Source organism: Phyllostomus discolor, chromosome 1, assembly GCF_004126475.2.
Source record: "Phyllostomus discolor isolate MPI-MPIP mPhyDis1 chromosome 1, mPhyDis1.pri.v3, whole genome shotgun sequence".
NCBI classification, from domain to species: domain Eukaryota; kingdom Metazoa; phylum Chordata; class Mammalia; order Chiroptera; family Phyllostomidae; genus Phyllostomus; species Phyllostomus discolor.
In genome coordinates, this window is record NC_040903.2 from 44240568 (window position 1) to 44256671 (window position 16104).

Here is a 16104-nt window from a genome sequence, read left to right on the forward strand (position 1 = left end):
ATGCTAACTAAAATTTTTACTGTGTTGTTAGGGGACTAGTATTATTTAACTAAACTGTGGTAATTGAAATTTATACACATTGGAACCACGCAAAGTGAGGATCTCCTCAATTCCAGACTGTTTTATGTGTATATGTGTATTTTTCTTTCCTAAAGTGGAATCACTTTATGTATGTGAATTTGCAGTTTCATTTGTTTATTTAAAATTATGTGACATATGTAGCAAAAAACCAATAATCTCGACTTCATGTTTTATGACTACATGGTATTATATATATATTGAAGAGTTTATTTAACCAGTCTTTTTTTTTTCTGGATATTTTGACTTTTTCTATTGTGCTCGGTTATAAATAGTGCTGTAATGGTCACCTCTGTTGCTAAATCTTTGAAGTAATGACTACTATTATTTGAAATGTATGTCTTTATAGTGATAGAGTTACTAGCTCACTGAACACATACACTTTTAAAACAATTCCATATCCTTCCAAATTTCCCTTTAGAGAGAGATGTTCCCCTGTTAGGCTTCTATCAGTGACATAAATTTCCTAAACCATTGCTGATGTTAGACATTATCATTCTTTTTAACTTTTGCCATTTTAATAGGTAAAACATGTAACTTATTTTATGATTACTATTGATTACTAGTTAGGTTGAATATTTTTATGGATTTATTTGTAGTAAATATATTTTGATCGATGGAATTTTATTCTTGTCCTATATGAATAGTTTTCAGGTGGTAGGGATTTTTCTTTTTTTAGGTTGTTTGAGTCCATATATTCCTACATATTTATCTGTATGTATACACACACACGTATATGTATCTTTGTACTTGAACTGCATTCATATGTATATACCATTCTTAATTTTACCTAGGGATTACAAAAAGTATCTGTGTGTTTTTAGTTTTATAACATGACAATAAGTTTACTTTCTTTTTAATTTTAATTTTTTAAGATTTTATGTATTTATTTTTAGGGAGAGGGAAAGGGAAGGAGAAAAAGAGGAAGAGAAACAGTGATGTATAAGAGAAACATTGATCGGGTGCCTCTCACATGAGCCCCAACAGAGCACCAACCTGCAGCCCAGGCATGTGCCCTGACAGGGAATCGAACTGGCAAACTTTCGCATTGTGGGACAGTGCCCAACAAACTGAGCCACATTGATCAGGGTGACCATCAGTTTCTAAATGTTATCCTTTAAAAAAAAAAAGAAGAAGAAGAGAAAAGTAATCTATGACTTGGAGGACATGCTAGTTAATTTTTCATTACATTATTTTTTTCAGAAGATGGGGTCAAAAGGAGCTAGTAGAGTGTTTAATTATGTGCTTGAGCATGTTGGAATTTTCCCCCCTCAGGTGTACAATGTTTTACTTGGGCTTGTTTTTCAAATGCACTGAAGCGTGACTAAATATTTTCGGGTAGTGCCATTATATAAAGAAGAGGCCCCATCTTGTTAAATATTCATTCATCATCTTTGCAGTTAGCCAGTTGTGAGCAGTGAGGAGCCTTGGAGGGTATGGGCATTAGACATTGGACAGAGGGAGGGTGGGGAGGAGGCGGGCGCCTGGGAGAAACTCAGGATTGGGGTGCTCTGTTGCCCTCCCCCACTGTTGTAGAAAAATAATTGGATCAAGCTGGTCTCTGTCTAATAGTTTGGGGTGGGTCATAAGTGGGAAAGGAGGGAAGGGCATGAGGTTGGACCTCAGCTCATCTGAGGGCTAAAAGTTCCTTGTCACACACCACAAAGAAATGGAGTGCTGTCCTGCTGGACAGTAGTGGAGAGCTGAGATACAGTTTAGAGCCAAGGGAATAGAGAAGGGCTTGATTTCTTTTTGTCTTTCAGCTGGGGATAAGCAAGGAAGATGTCCAATGAAAGTGTGGAAGGGAAACCCAACAGCTTTGGGGACAGAGGAAGAACTCGGAGCTCCACTTTCCTCAGGGTTGTGCAGCCAGTGTTTAACCGCAGTATTTTCACTTCTGCAGTCTCTCCAGCCGCAGAACGCATCCGATTCATCTTGGGCGAGGAGGATGACAGCCCAGCCCCTCCTCAGCTCTTCACTGAACTGGATGAATTGCTGGCTGTGGATGGGCAGGAGATGGAGTGGAAGGAGACAGCGAGGTGAGGAACAGTTGATGTGTGCAGTACTGACCTGGGGGAACAAGGGTGGGCAAGATAGCAGAGCCTGTGAGTGCGCACCTTTCTCTAAACTTGGCACTCTGAATAACCAGCGAGTGTGATGTTGGTTGGGTTAAGAAATAACACAATTCTTTTTCTCCTCTTTCACATTGACATGGATGTAGGACACCCTTTATTTCACTGCTGGAACATTATTTCAATGATCTGTGTTGTTATAATTTTAACCTTTATAAGGAATTAGGAGTGAGTCTCCATCCATATACTACTTAGTGATGAAATATTTTAGAGGTAAACTCAGGTACCCCAACATGATAACCTAGAGGTATGTGTCTACAGTCTCCCCATGTCAAAGTATCTTGTGAGATTATGTTTGATTTATTACCCATTTCCTGCTAGGAGGGAGTTTGCAAAGACAGTAACTGGTGCCCACAAGCTTGCTATTATTCCAGGTAGAAACTTGTCAACTTTTAAATATCCAATGAAAGTATGCAGAAGTTTCATCTGAGTTTGGAGTTTAGAGACCTGAGTTCAGTTTCAAACTATTACCTCTAGCTGGAAAACATTTAGTTTCTCAGGACTTTGATTTAATTATCAATAGAGTAGATAATAGTGCCTACTGCATATAATATATGTATGCTTTATAAAATATGAAATATATGTAAATATAATATAGATGTCTAAATACATCATATGTATAGGTATTATATATGTCTAAATACATATGTAGGTATATATGGATACTCTTTGTAAATTGTTAAGCACTAAACAAATATCAAAGTTTTCATTAATTTCATAATAACAGAGCTTTTTTGTTTCTACATACAGATTTAGTTACATACTCCACATTAAATCTTTGATGACTTATAACAATTATGTAAGATGAAGACTTTTTTGTTTTTTTAAATATATTTTATCGATTATGCTATTACAGTTATTCATTTTCTATCCTTTATTGCCCTCTGCCCTGCACGTTCCTTTCTACCTCCATTCCCCACCCTTAGTTCATGTCCATGGGTCATACATATAAGTTCTTTGGCTTCTACATTTCCTATACTATTCTTACCCTCCCCCTGTCTATTTTCTACCTAGCGTTTATGCTACTTATTCTTTGTACCTTTTCCCCTCCTTTTCCCCTCCCACTCCCCCAATGATAATCCTCCACGTGATCTCCATTTCTGTGAGTCTGTTCCTGTTCTAGTTTTTTGCTTAGTTTTGTTTTTTTTTAAGGTTCGGTTGTGAATAAATGTGAGTTTGTTGTCATTTTACTGTTCATATTTTTATCTTTTTCTTAGATAAGTCCCTTCAACATCTCATGTGATAAGGGGTGTGTGATGATGAATTCCTTTAACTTGACCTTATCCAGGAAGCACTTTATCTGCCCTTCCATTCTAAATGATAGCTTTGTTGGGTAGAGTAATCTTGGATGTAGGTCCTTTCCTTTCATGACTTCAACTACTTCTTCCTAGCCCCTCCTTGCATGCAAGGTTTCTTTTGAGTAATCAGCTGATAGTCTAATGGGAACTCCTTTGTAGGTAACTCTTCTTTTCTCTTGCTACTCTTAAGATTCTCTCTTTATCTTTCATGTAAGATGAAGATTTGATATAATGCAGTTATATCATTGATCATTTGATAAAATGATCATATATCAATGATATAACTGATATGTCAGTTATATCATTGGTCTCTCATTGTCATCATGACATGGAAATTCAATGTATTTCACTTTTATAAACAGAATGATGTTAGATATGCTTTTTATAGTCTGTAATTTAATTCAAATCAATTAAATTGAACCAGTGTATTTTGAATGCACAGTATATGTTAGGCACTGTTTTAGATACTGAGAATACAGAAGTAAGTATTTTTATTATTTACTCCTCTAGGGCCTCTTTTCATGATGTAGTCATTGTCTCTTACTCTGTCTCTCAGTGCCAATTACCTGGGTATTTGAAATCCTCCATAAAGTATACTTCTAGCTCATAAAACTTCCTGCAAAAGAAGGCTTTTGAAGTGAAAATTTTTACTAGTTCCTCCATTTCATTCTTTCTTTTCTTTCTTTCTAACAGACAGAGAGAGTTGCCCTGGTGCATTAAGTGTTGGGCAGATTTTGGTCAAGTCTTGGCTTTGCTACTAACTAGCTGTTTAACTTTGGGCAAGTCATATGGTCATGTAGTCTTCTGGAGGCTGAGTTTTCTGTTCTATCAAATGAGAGTCATACTGGGTTGCATCCTCTCTAACATCATGCATCTTCTACAGCTCTAAAATTTTATCTCTGTGCATATAATGGTGTACACTATGTGTAACATGATAGCTTTGTTGGGTAGAGTAATCTTGGATTACTCTACATACTTACTCATACTTACACTATGTGTAAGTATGTTTCTGACTAGCTGTGACTAGAAGACTCTCATTTTTATCTTAAGGTTCTGTGCAAGTACCTATATAGATTAGAATTCAGGTGTGTCATTCAGTTTTTCTCTCAGTCAAGTGAAGATCACACTTTATTTTATATGACCTGTGGTCCCCCAAATGTGGAAAGATCATAACAGTTCACTGTGTAGGTAGTAAACATGGAGAGAGATGGATATACTGTTTTCCTTTAAGGCTATTAAAGGTTAAGGTGGTCTTGAATTCTTTGCTGTCCTGTATCTCTGTGTAAGCAACATGTCATTTTGGTGGTGCCTTTGGTCCTGAGAGACTGTAGCTCTGGGAGAAGAAGTGTGGTGGGCGTATGCCCTGGGTCAGGGGAAGCTGCCCGGGAGAAACATGCTTACACATAGTCTGCTCTCTATAACCTCTCCTGTATGGGACTTGCCACAGTGACTATTAGTTAATTAATCAATCATGTAGGTGATATTACTGTTTTGAATTTGTCTTCCTCATTACACTGCTTCACCTGAAGGCAGGGACCACCATGTCTGTCTTTCACTACCGTGTTCCCAATGCCTCGCGGTACCTGGTACATAATGGGTGGTCAGTAGTATTTCTTGAGTGTGATTAGTTGAAAACTGATTGCTTTAGAAACAAGTATTCTATATATAATACTTTCTTAGAAGTATTACTTGACCAAAGTTGAAGTTCTGTGATAATACACTTCTGATTGATGGACAGCTGGATGACAGACCCAAGGTACCCAGCACATCACTGAGAAAGCCCAAAAGAGGACTGTGCTTGATGTTTTGAACTAATTCTTCAATATGCTGATGCCGTCTGCTTTTAGGTCTCTAGGCCAGACCTCTTGCCTTATTTGATTGAAAACAAGTAATTGCCTGACTAATAAGCATCTCAAAATAACATGTCTGGAACTGATCTTTTAAAAAAAATTTTAATTGTTGTTCAAGTACAGTTGTCTCCATTTTTCTCCCCACCCTGGCCATCCCCACCTTCTACCCTTGATCCTACCCCCCTTTGGTTTTGTCCATGTGTCTTTTATACATGTTCCTGAAAACTCTTACCCCTTTCTCCCCCATTATCCCTTCTCTCCTCCCCTCTGGTTACTGTCAGTTTGTTCTTAATTTCAACATCTCTGGTTATATTTTGCTTGCTTGTTTGTTTTTTTGATTAGATTCCACTTATAGGTGAGATCATATGGTATTTGTCTTTCATCGCCTTGCTTATTTCACTTAGCATAATTCATCTGCTTCAGATAAGCTCCTCCTACAGAGTTCCCCACTACAATAAACAGCTCCATTTTTCTGGTTGCTCAAGCCAAAAACATTGTAGTCTTCCTTGACTCCTGTCTCTCTCTGCACCCCTTACTTGATCCCTTGGCAAATCCTGTCTGTTTACCCTCAACGATATTCAGATATGCAGAATCCTACCATATCTGACATATAGTACTGCCATAACCTGGTCCAAGCCACTGCTCTCTCTCACCTAGATTACTGCAAATGCTTCTTAATTAGTCTACTACCTCCTTGCATCTGTCCTTACCTCTTCATATACTGGCCACCGTGATCTCTTTGACTCATCTGCTACTTTTGTCCCTCTCCATCACTCTGCTTGAGCCTCATGGGCTAGTCAGGCTCCCGGGTCAGGGATTTTGCATTTGCTATCCTCGCTGTCATTTTCTTTCCTCCTTTAATATTACCTTCTCAGTGACTGCCCTTTCTAAAATGAAACCTTCTCTCAACACTCTTTAGTCCCTTAGTCCCTATCTTCCATAATGTTTGTTTAGTACTTATCAGCATTCAGCGTAGTATATATCTTGGTGTTCTATCTTCCTAATAAAGTCAAAGCCCCACGAGGGCAGGAACTGTTGGCTGTTTTGTTTACCACTGCTCGTGCCTACAACCACCTGGCTCACAGTCTACAATCCAGAAATATGTGCCAATAGAATGAATGGAAAAGTAGAACCTTGATTCTTAGTTTGCTGCTTTACCAAAGTCCTGTTGGGAGGTTTGGAGGTGATATTGTCTCAAGAAGTGATTTAGATTTTCAGTAATTTTTACTTCCTTCAACATACTCTGTTTAGGAATATGTTTGCAGTAATTTCTAACTGCTGTTTATGACATCCAATTTCCAGACATGATAAGGATATTTTTCCTCATGAAAAGCTCTCAAACCTACACTAGTAATAAAAATACAGTGCTTAGAAAGAATTCATTTTATATATAAAAATGCAGCAGCATGCATATTTTTCTGGCTTACCTATAAAATTGAGAATTTTTGCCTTTTTGTTAATAACCTGATTGATAGACTATTTTATTCTATAGAGAACTAACCTACCAGACTTCTTCAGCTTAATGTAATTTCTACTGTTTGCACTCCCTACCCATTTTAATACTCTCCCTTTTAATGTTCAATACTTTTTAGTTGACTAACGATTTGATATCACCAAGAATATCCTACATTGAGTCTCAGCATTACTGTAGTTTTTGTCCTACTTCAAGTTAGATCTGTGCCTCAAAAAGTAAGGAGAATGATTTCAGTAGTAGGAAAATGTCCCCATTAACATTTTAGAAGTCACAGTAGTCATGTAAAAGTATAAACGAGGGAAGCTTTTATTTATATACAACTTGAGGTACAGCCAACTCTACTTACTACCTTCTTTTCTTACATCTTTCCCCTGCTCTTCCCTTTCCTAAAAGTAAGAACTTTGAATTTTCACTGGCTCTTCCAACAGAGCACAAGTTGAAGACTGTGAGGGGAGAAGGATCACACCTAAAATGAGGATGTGGTCAGTGGAATGCAGAGATCACTCCGTTTTAAAGAATACTCCTAAGTGTTTGGTCATTAGAATACTGATACTCAGTAATGTAGCAGGAATTATAGTGGAATATTTGGTATTAGGGAAGAAACCTATGTTTCTCATTAAGAATTTCTAGGTGGCTAGGTATTAGCTAATGGATTCACGGAGGAAACTGGTGAAAGAATGTCATGGTCCAGCTTAGGTGATGGCCCCAAGCCAGGAAGAATGGTTACCATTATCCCCAAACTCTATTTCTTTGGGTCCGTGATGTCTCTGCAAAAATGGTTATTGGCTTTCACTTTTATTTCAGTGACTGTTCAAATGGGCAAATTTGTCAGTGGTGAACTGTTGTAAGAAAACACATTAAAGGTCATTCCCGCAATGTGATTCAGATTTTACTGCCATACTTGGGTAAAAAGGAATACCATCACAAGTTTCAACAAATGAAACAGCCATCAGAGGAAAGGGGTATTGATGTTTTACTTCTGGTGGGCCGGCACAAAGGAATGCCTCTTCCTTCCAGTTTGCCCTGCAGACTGACTGACGTTCCTCTGGTGGGTCTGTGGTCAGGCCTGACCATCAAACACAGACACAGGCACTTGTCCAGGGGGTTTGGAGAGGAACCTCTCCCTTCCCGATCTACGTCGACTTCTCTTTCTCGGAGGAAACTTCCATTTCAGATCAAGTTCATTTTTTCTGTAAGAAAAAGGCTGAAGGAAAAGGAATCGAATCATTTATGTAATGTGTAATTACCATACATACAATTTCATATAAGTATGCACATGTATAACTTTATATAACTTTTATAGCAGCATACATATAACTTTTATAATAACTTTCACAGTTGACCTAGAAATTTAAGAATTTCCTTAACAATATCATTTATCCCAGATACACGCTAGAACTGGCTTCTTTCATTTGTGATGAAGCAATTACTAGTTAGCAAGAAACTTTATTATCATTTTAATAGTTTATGAAGTTGGATTATAATCTAGGGCAAAGGTCATGTCTATTTTCTACAGTAAAGCTGACATGTTTTAAAGTTAGAGGTCTTGTCTTTTATGAATTATATTTAATCATATGATTGGAAAATTGCAAAATTCAGTGATTTCCTGTGGGTTTTCTGTTTCTTCAACAAATGAGCCGAAATACTATTGTTTGGCAGTCACTCAAAGTGCATTACTCGGCAGTGTACTTCCTCATTATTCTTCTAAGACCTAGGAATAAGTATACTTCACCTAATAAACTCCTCTTCCAAGGTTACAACAGTTTGGTAATTGCAAGCAATTAAAAAGCCAACTTCTGAAATTAATTTTCCCATAACATGTCAAGTACCAAGCAGAAGGAAAAGAAACTTATTGCAAATATACAGTTATTCATAATTATTATGAAGGGTACACAGTGGCTTTTTGTACATTTTACAATAAGAACATCTGTTGTTTTTTACGAAGGTAATTACATGGTTCTGAAGCACCTTTAAAAATTCACTGACACTCAGAAAGGCTGAACTTTGGTACTTTGGCCTTAGCCTATTCTTTAATGGGTCCTATTTGAGTTGAGTAGTTTCATTTCTTTTTCAGAATTTGTCCTTGATAGGTGAGGAGGATAGACATAGGATATATAGTTTCTGGAATAAAACTGCCTGCAAATAATGTTTAAATGGGCAAACTATTACTTTACGCCTGAAAGCTTATGTTGGAAGTACCTTGAATGATGAGTTCTTTGAACAATTAGAGCAATACATTTCAAAGGAATGTAATAGCCATTATTCCAGTTTTCCTTAAGCTATTAGCTGTGCTATGATATGATGTCATCACAATGTTCAATATTTACCGAACTCAAAGTGAAATAGATGCTAAACTGAACTGTCAGATAATACTTATCCCCTGGGAATTGACTAGTTTTGAGACTACATTTCATTCCTTTATTGTTAAATCCAGACTTAAAGAGCTGGTGTATTCCATGATGGTGAGTAATGCTATTCCAGAAATCCAAGCTAGTTAAGATTTATGATTTATAAATATACTTTTAAGACTTGTTCAAAGTCATATTGAAGTCCAATTCAGTTGCCTACAATATATACTATGGACAGGAATAAAAGAAAAGATCAATCACAAAAGAATGCTCCTTAAACATTTTAGTAGTAGTAGTTTTTTAGTAGTAGTTTTGCTCCTTAAACATTGTTTTTTATTAAACATATTGTTTGGATTGTTGAGGATGATAATAAAAAAGAGCCATTGTCCTATGTTATATATACATTAGGTTTAGTTTTCTTTTAAGAAATGGTTTGGCAATATAGATTTATGGCAGCTGATAAAAAGGGGGGCTGATTTAGGAAGAAAGAGAAGCAGGAAGTGAAGGCTGTATAAAACACTCCCCTTTACTGAGTTTCTAGCTGGCTCTTGTAATTCATTTTGAACTTAAACTCTATGACCAAAGAGTTTCCTCAACTAGCAAGAATATTCTTAGGAATAAAGACAAGGAGTAAGTACACTCTCTATAGGTGACATAATTATATATAACCCTGTATTAGTTTTAGGTACTATGGAATCTTCTATCTACTAGAGTCTTATTTTGAGCAATAAATTATAACTCAAATATAAAGGTGATTCACATAGCAATTATCAACAAACAGGGTTGGACATTCTGTGAGTAGGAATGAAAAGATAATATAGCTAAAGTTGCTCTGGCAGGTATGGCTCAGTTGGATGGACATCATCCCACAAACCAAAGGGTTGCAGGTTTGATTGCTGGTCAAAACACATGTCTAGGTTGTGATCTCTGTCCCTGGTTGGGGCATGTACGAAAGGCAACTGATTAGTGTTTCTCTCTCACATCGGTGTTTCTCTCCCTCCCTTCCGCTCTCTCTAAAATCAATAAGCATGTCCTCTGGTGAGGATTTAAAAGAAAAGGAAGAAAGAGCCCTGGCTGGTGTAGCTCAGTGGATTGAGCGCAGGCTGCGAACCAAAGCATCGCAGATTCAATTCCCAGCCAGGGCACATTCCTGGGTTGCAGGACACAGCCCCCAGCAACCGCACATTGATGTTTCTTTCTCTCTCTCTTTCTCCCTCCCTGCCCTCTCTAAAAATAAATAAATAAATAAATAAATCTTTAAAATTGAAAAAAAAGGAAGAAAAATATACCTAAAGTCATCTAATATAATATGCTTCATAAAATGATGACTCAAAATAACCCCAAACCTTTTATCATTTCAGCAAATGCATAGAATTCAATGAGTGTTAACTAAAATTGTCATTTTTCTCTCACTTCTATTTCTGTGGTTCTAATACCAGCCAAAGTGAAGAACTAATTTACATACACATACACGCACACACACACACACATGAATATTAAGGGTCTTTGATTCTTTCTTGGAATGTTTTGCAGCCACTTTGTAGAAATAAATAAGGTCCAATTCTGAATGTTTAAAACTGGTGGTGATGTTGGCCTTTTAACTTGTGAGGAAAATCTGTAAAAATCTCCACTGCCTACATTTTTGGGATACAGGGGAAAGGAGGAGAGTCTTAGAATGGAGGGCGAGGTTGGGAGTGAGGCTGCCATTGACGGGGAGTTTCTTGGCTGGGAGAGGCTTCCTGAGACGGCTAATGGAGGGGACTCTTGGAATAAGGATAAAACACTTGAGTCACTTGAATGTTGGGCTTGATTAAAATTCTAATTTTCGTTGACTCTGTGGCTGATCTCTTGATCTTTTTTCACTCCTGGTTCTGCTAATGTGTTTTTTTCCCCCTCCTCTGGGGATGGTGAGCGGTCTATAAATATCTTATGTAGAGCTTCCTCTGATCTCTGCCCTTTGTTCTCTGGCTTTAGTGAGCTAGGTGAGCATTTAGCTTTTCTAGGGAAACATGTTTCAATCATTAAACCTTTGGGTGAAGAATGTAGAAAAACAATTTTTTAAACCTCTCTGTTTATCTTTTCAATATCTTTCAGAATGTTTGAAGTGATATAAAAAAGCATTTTTCTTTGGGTCATGATAACTAGTGAAATGATAATGCTTTTTCCCCTTTTTTACCAGTATAAGAAGAGTCTATATGTATAGCATGTGGGATATAAAAACTGTCAACTGTGTTTTGCTTTCATTTCCATTAAACATTTTAATTGATATATAGATTGATAAGCTATTAAAATGTCTAGAAGTCTTAGAAAAAATCTATGCAAGAGGGTTGTTTGCTCCACTGGTAAGGTTAATACATCTGTTACAGTCAGAAGATGTGTTGTTCATTGAGCCTGCATATTTTTGAAGCCAGATTTTAAGGAGGGAATGTGGGTCAGCCGAGAAATATGTAATATATTAAAGTAACACATAGCAATACATGCTCACCTACTGTAGGCATTAAAAGAGAATTTTATATTTATCTGACCATTTCACACACCATATTTTTCAAATATTTAAGATAAATACTGCCCTGGCTGGTGTGGTTCAGTGGGTTGAGCATCATCCTATAAACTGAGGGGTCACTGGTTCGATTCCTGGTCAGGGCACATGCCTGGGTTGCGGGCCAGGTTCCTGGTTGGGCGTGCGTGAGATGTGGCGATCAATATTTCTTTCTCACATCAATGTTTCTCTTCCTCTCTTTCTCCCTCCATTCCCCCTCTCTACAAATAAGTAAATGAAAATCTTTGAAAAGATAAATACTGGTTCATAACTGATATTTCACCTTATGTAAACTTGCCTTGTGAAGTCATAACAGAATTCTCACAGTAGTGGCTATTTTTTTATACATTGTAGGCTCTACCTAAGTGGAGCCTACATAAGGAGATTTTCATAAGGTATATTTTTTCTACCTCATTTTAAAAATTTAGTTATTCTTAAGGATTTCATGGTTATTGCTAGATATAAAACCAGGAATGCTTTGATTCCTTTTGGTTTTCTTGCTAACAGTAGGGAAGGGTGCAGACTCTGTTTGGTGTATTTTTAAAAGTAAAACAATTAATGATATAATAAGCTTTTAAGACCCCAAGAAAGGAGACATGTTGGTAGTGCCAGTGGGGGGCGGAAATGGAGGGGTGATATTGCTCTTTCCAAGGTAGCCAGAACACTTCTAATTGCTACTCACTAATCTCATGTTCCCAGGTGGATTAAGTTTGAAGAAAAAGTGGAACAGGGTGGGGAGAGATGGAGCAAGCCCCACGTGGCCACATTGTCCCTTCACAGCTTATTCGAGCTGAGGACGTGCATGGAGAAAGGATCCATCATGCTCGACAGGGAGGCTGCTTCTCTCCCACAGTTGGTTGGTGAGTATGTTGTTTTAAGTACCTGTCATTTTTTCAGCTTTTCCTACCTATTTGTGAGTCTCCATCAATGCAGATGACCTCTAGTGTAAGCAGAGTTGAATATTCTGGAACATGGATTCTCTCTTTTTTATGGTCTAAAACTAGTAAGGTTTATTGCAGAAAATTTGGAAAATACAGACAAATGTTAAGAAAATTCAGAAAGCCAATCATTGCACCTATATCTGGTCATAGTTATTGTTAACATTTTGGCATATTTTCTTCCAGTTTTGTTTCTCCATCTTCTCTCTTATGCTTTTCATTTTTGATCTTACAAAAATTAATATTGGCATTATATTGTATATATACAGGTTTGCATTTATTTCTTTCACTTATTAGCATAGGATTAATATTTTGAATGGAGCCTCCACCCAGTCCTTGGTTGTATTGGACTGGATTCCTGGACACTAGATTTCTATAATTCTTTGACCTTAAACAGAACTGAACTTCTCTGGGGCTAAGTTTTGTCATCTGTAAAACAGGGTGTAAATCCTCTGTAGGAAGGAAAATAGTCTAGTTCCTGGGTGGGGCCTGATTTGTAGACGGAAGTCTACAAATGGAAGCTCTTTGAACTGCATGTAGAGAGAAGTTGTGTGAGGCAAGAAGCCAGCAGAACCTTACGGGTTAGTGACTGAGTCAGGCCACGGCAGCTCCCAGTAGCATTTGTACAACCCGCCGCAACTCAGCGAACCTAATGGTGCAGGGCAGCTTTGGCAGCTTTTGCAATTAGTGTTGTGTAGTGAATGTTAACTTGTCATGTTGAACACCTTGGGCACATATCACTACATTCCAAATAGTAGTAATTGTTTTTATTTTCTAGCAAGTGTATGGCCTAAGTGGCCTCATTACCCTTCACCTCAGTGTAATGAAAACAGCATAGATATGTTATTCATTGAGCACACTCTCCAAAACAGGTGCAGGGGCTTTGCCTATTTTTCCTAGGAAAACTTCATAATTAGGTGACCAGTGGGCCTGTTTGAATGACTACACTTTTTCACGGGGTCTGTAAAGTGCCCACTTTGGGATTATGGGGACAAGAATGCAGATCATGGCTCTGCAGAAAGTGACCAGTGTAAAATTTCTGTGTAATTTCAGGCTTGCTGCAAAATTTCTTTGACTGTCTTTAGACAAAAGGCTTGTCTGTGGCATCTGTGTCTTTATAATAGACAATGGGAAGGCTGTAGCATATATATTCAAAGAAAAAAATAGTTGTCAAATGAGGCATATATCTAGCTGATGTGTATGTATGTATTACACTCATCAGAGAGCTTGTTAGTTAGATTTGCAAGAAAGCCCCACACTTTTCATGCATCTGAGGTATTTAAAGTGCAAAAGGAGAAGGGAGAAAGACTAATGTGAAGGTGCTGGGTGGACAGAGTTAATTAGTTCATGCATTTGTTCAGCAGTGGTGTGTAAGCTACAATGTGCCATTTACTGTTCCAGGCTCTTGAATTAGGTTTGCAAATCCACCACTTTATAAATGAGATAAGTCACAAATCCACGTCTCCACAGGCAGTTAGAAGATAATGCAGGAAGTACTGCTCTATGTAGAATTTTTCATGTTTGACAAGGCAGGTGAAGCTGAAATGGACATTTGACTTACGAGGGGAGATCTTGGATTGTTGTACCAAGGGAAGGTGGAGATGCCTACCAAGACAGAAGCAAAGAGAAGGAATGGTTTCCTGGGTGATTGGCTCCACTGACTTTTTTTAAAAAACTAAATTGAAACTTTACTTTTATGTGAAAATGTATTATGTTATTTGGATTTATTTTTTTAAATATTTTTGTCATTGAAATTCTTGAGGCTTTCAAATTCAATAGCTGAATGAATGATGGCCGTGTTACCTTAGCCAAACAATTCTTTGAACCGGAGACATTAAGGGTAAAGAGCCTTCTTTCTCCCCTGTTGCAGCTTCTTCTGCAACTCAGCAGCAAGAGTGTAAAATCAGGAACATTAAGATTCTAAGTTGAATACAGGCATTCATTTCATGGTAAATCTGTTCTTCACATACAATGAATGATAAGTCAGCTTTTCTTATAAGACATCTTATGAATGAACTAGGATACAACAATAAGTTATCTCAGTGATATGAATACAAATCGTACATCAGTAGAAACAGAAATGTGGAGAACAAAAACATGTCTCCTAACAGAATAATTTATATATTGATGATTGAAAGTATTATAATTGCATACCAATTAAAAAATAAAAACATAGGCCAAGCACCTTACAGAACTGAAAGCATCCTAAATAACAGGTTGCCAACATTGTTTCATGAGTGTCCTCCCTAAATAGCCAATCACACTAGAATGCACTCTTAAACATGCACACGTGTCACTCCTCATCCATGGCTTCTTTCACTCATTATTAAAGGCTGCATGAGAGATTATTTTCTAAAAAAGTATCATGATTAACAAAGACTAATCCAGTTTTTGAGTGAGAATTTCTGTATTCTTAGACTTTAAGAACTCCTCTGGAACAAAAATGTCTGAAACCAGACAAGTTGAAAAAGTGCATCAGACATGCATACGTGCAGGGCAAGGCGGACATTATGCTGTGACCTGGCAACATATAGGCATTCTAAGGGGAGAAGAGCTGTTGTGGTTTAAAGGCCACCAATAAGGTTCCTCTGTTAAAAAGAAAAAGTCTTACTATAGTCTTTTGTTACTGCCTGAAACTTCGTTGTTTGGAGATTCATTTCACTGAGCCGGGTCCTCTATTAAAATACACTACCTTCTGACAGTGGTCACGTATTAATTCCATGAGATGCAGGGTGAAGTTGTAGAAAGGGTGGTGAATTTAAAATTGAAGGGGGTTTAGTGAAAGTCTACCCCACTAGCATTTATGATCATGGGATGGATGAGGCAAGTTACTTTACTCTTTAGTGGTCTCAGCTTACTCCTTTGTGAAAGCAGGATGAAGGTGGACCTTTCAGGGTGGTTGTGAGAATTAAGGGCGGACATCTGGTGTGATTATTATATACTTACATAACTATCTCAGTATCTCTGTGTGCATGCGTTTATCCAGGTCCTTCTGCGTGTCAGCTAGCAGAGGGCTGAGTGAAGAGTTGCTCAGGGACTTCATGGACAAGGGAGGAGATTCTGAAAGATGTAGTTGTTGGAACTGGAAATATCAGCTTCTTTGCTGTACTTTGGAGTTGGTTAGTGAGGGTGACGAAAATTAAAGCTGAATTATATTCTTGGACTTTTGTGTAAAACTGCCATTGGGATCTTCATCACTAGAAAGAACCATTTTAAGGAACCTCTGGTCTTCAGCAGCTAACTGTTCCTTTACATGAAATAGAAGACAGAGTCCCATATTACATTGGAGATTTGTCAGCCAATGGCCAGAGAGGCTCTGGTATTTACTAAATTTAAGGAAGGTTCTTTAAGCACTCCATGTTCTCACTTTAGTTTTCCATTACTTTTTATTATTAGCTATGAGCTGAACTTTTTCTCTAGCCCCCATGCATTTACTTAAAAAAATTG

At 37.5% G+C, this 16104-nt stretch overlaps 1 protein-coding gene across 10 annotated transcripts in view; it reads left to right on the forward strand.

Moving 5' to 3' along the window:
• SLC4A4 (solute carrier family 4 member 4) overlaps window positions 1-16104 on the forward strand; it is a 399538-nt gene that overhangs the window by 200951 nt on the left and 182483 nt on the right. For all 10 annotated transcript variants that reach the window (XM_036021813.1, XM_036021819.1, XM_028505445.2 and 7 more), the window contains 2 exons: window positions 1982-2117; window positions 12419-12579. In XM_036021813.1, coding sequence (XP_035877706.1) covers window positions 1982-2117; window positions 12419-12579 — 297 coding nt within the window. The remainder of the gene's footprint in view (window positions 1-1981; window positions 2118-12418; window positions 12580-16104) is intronic.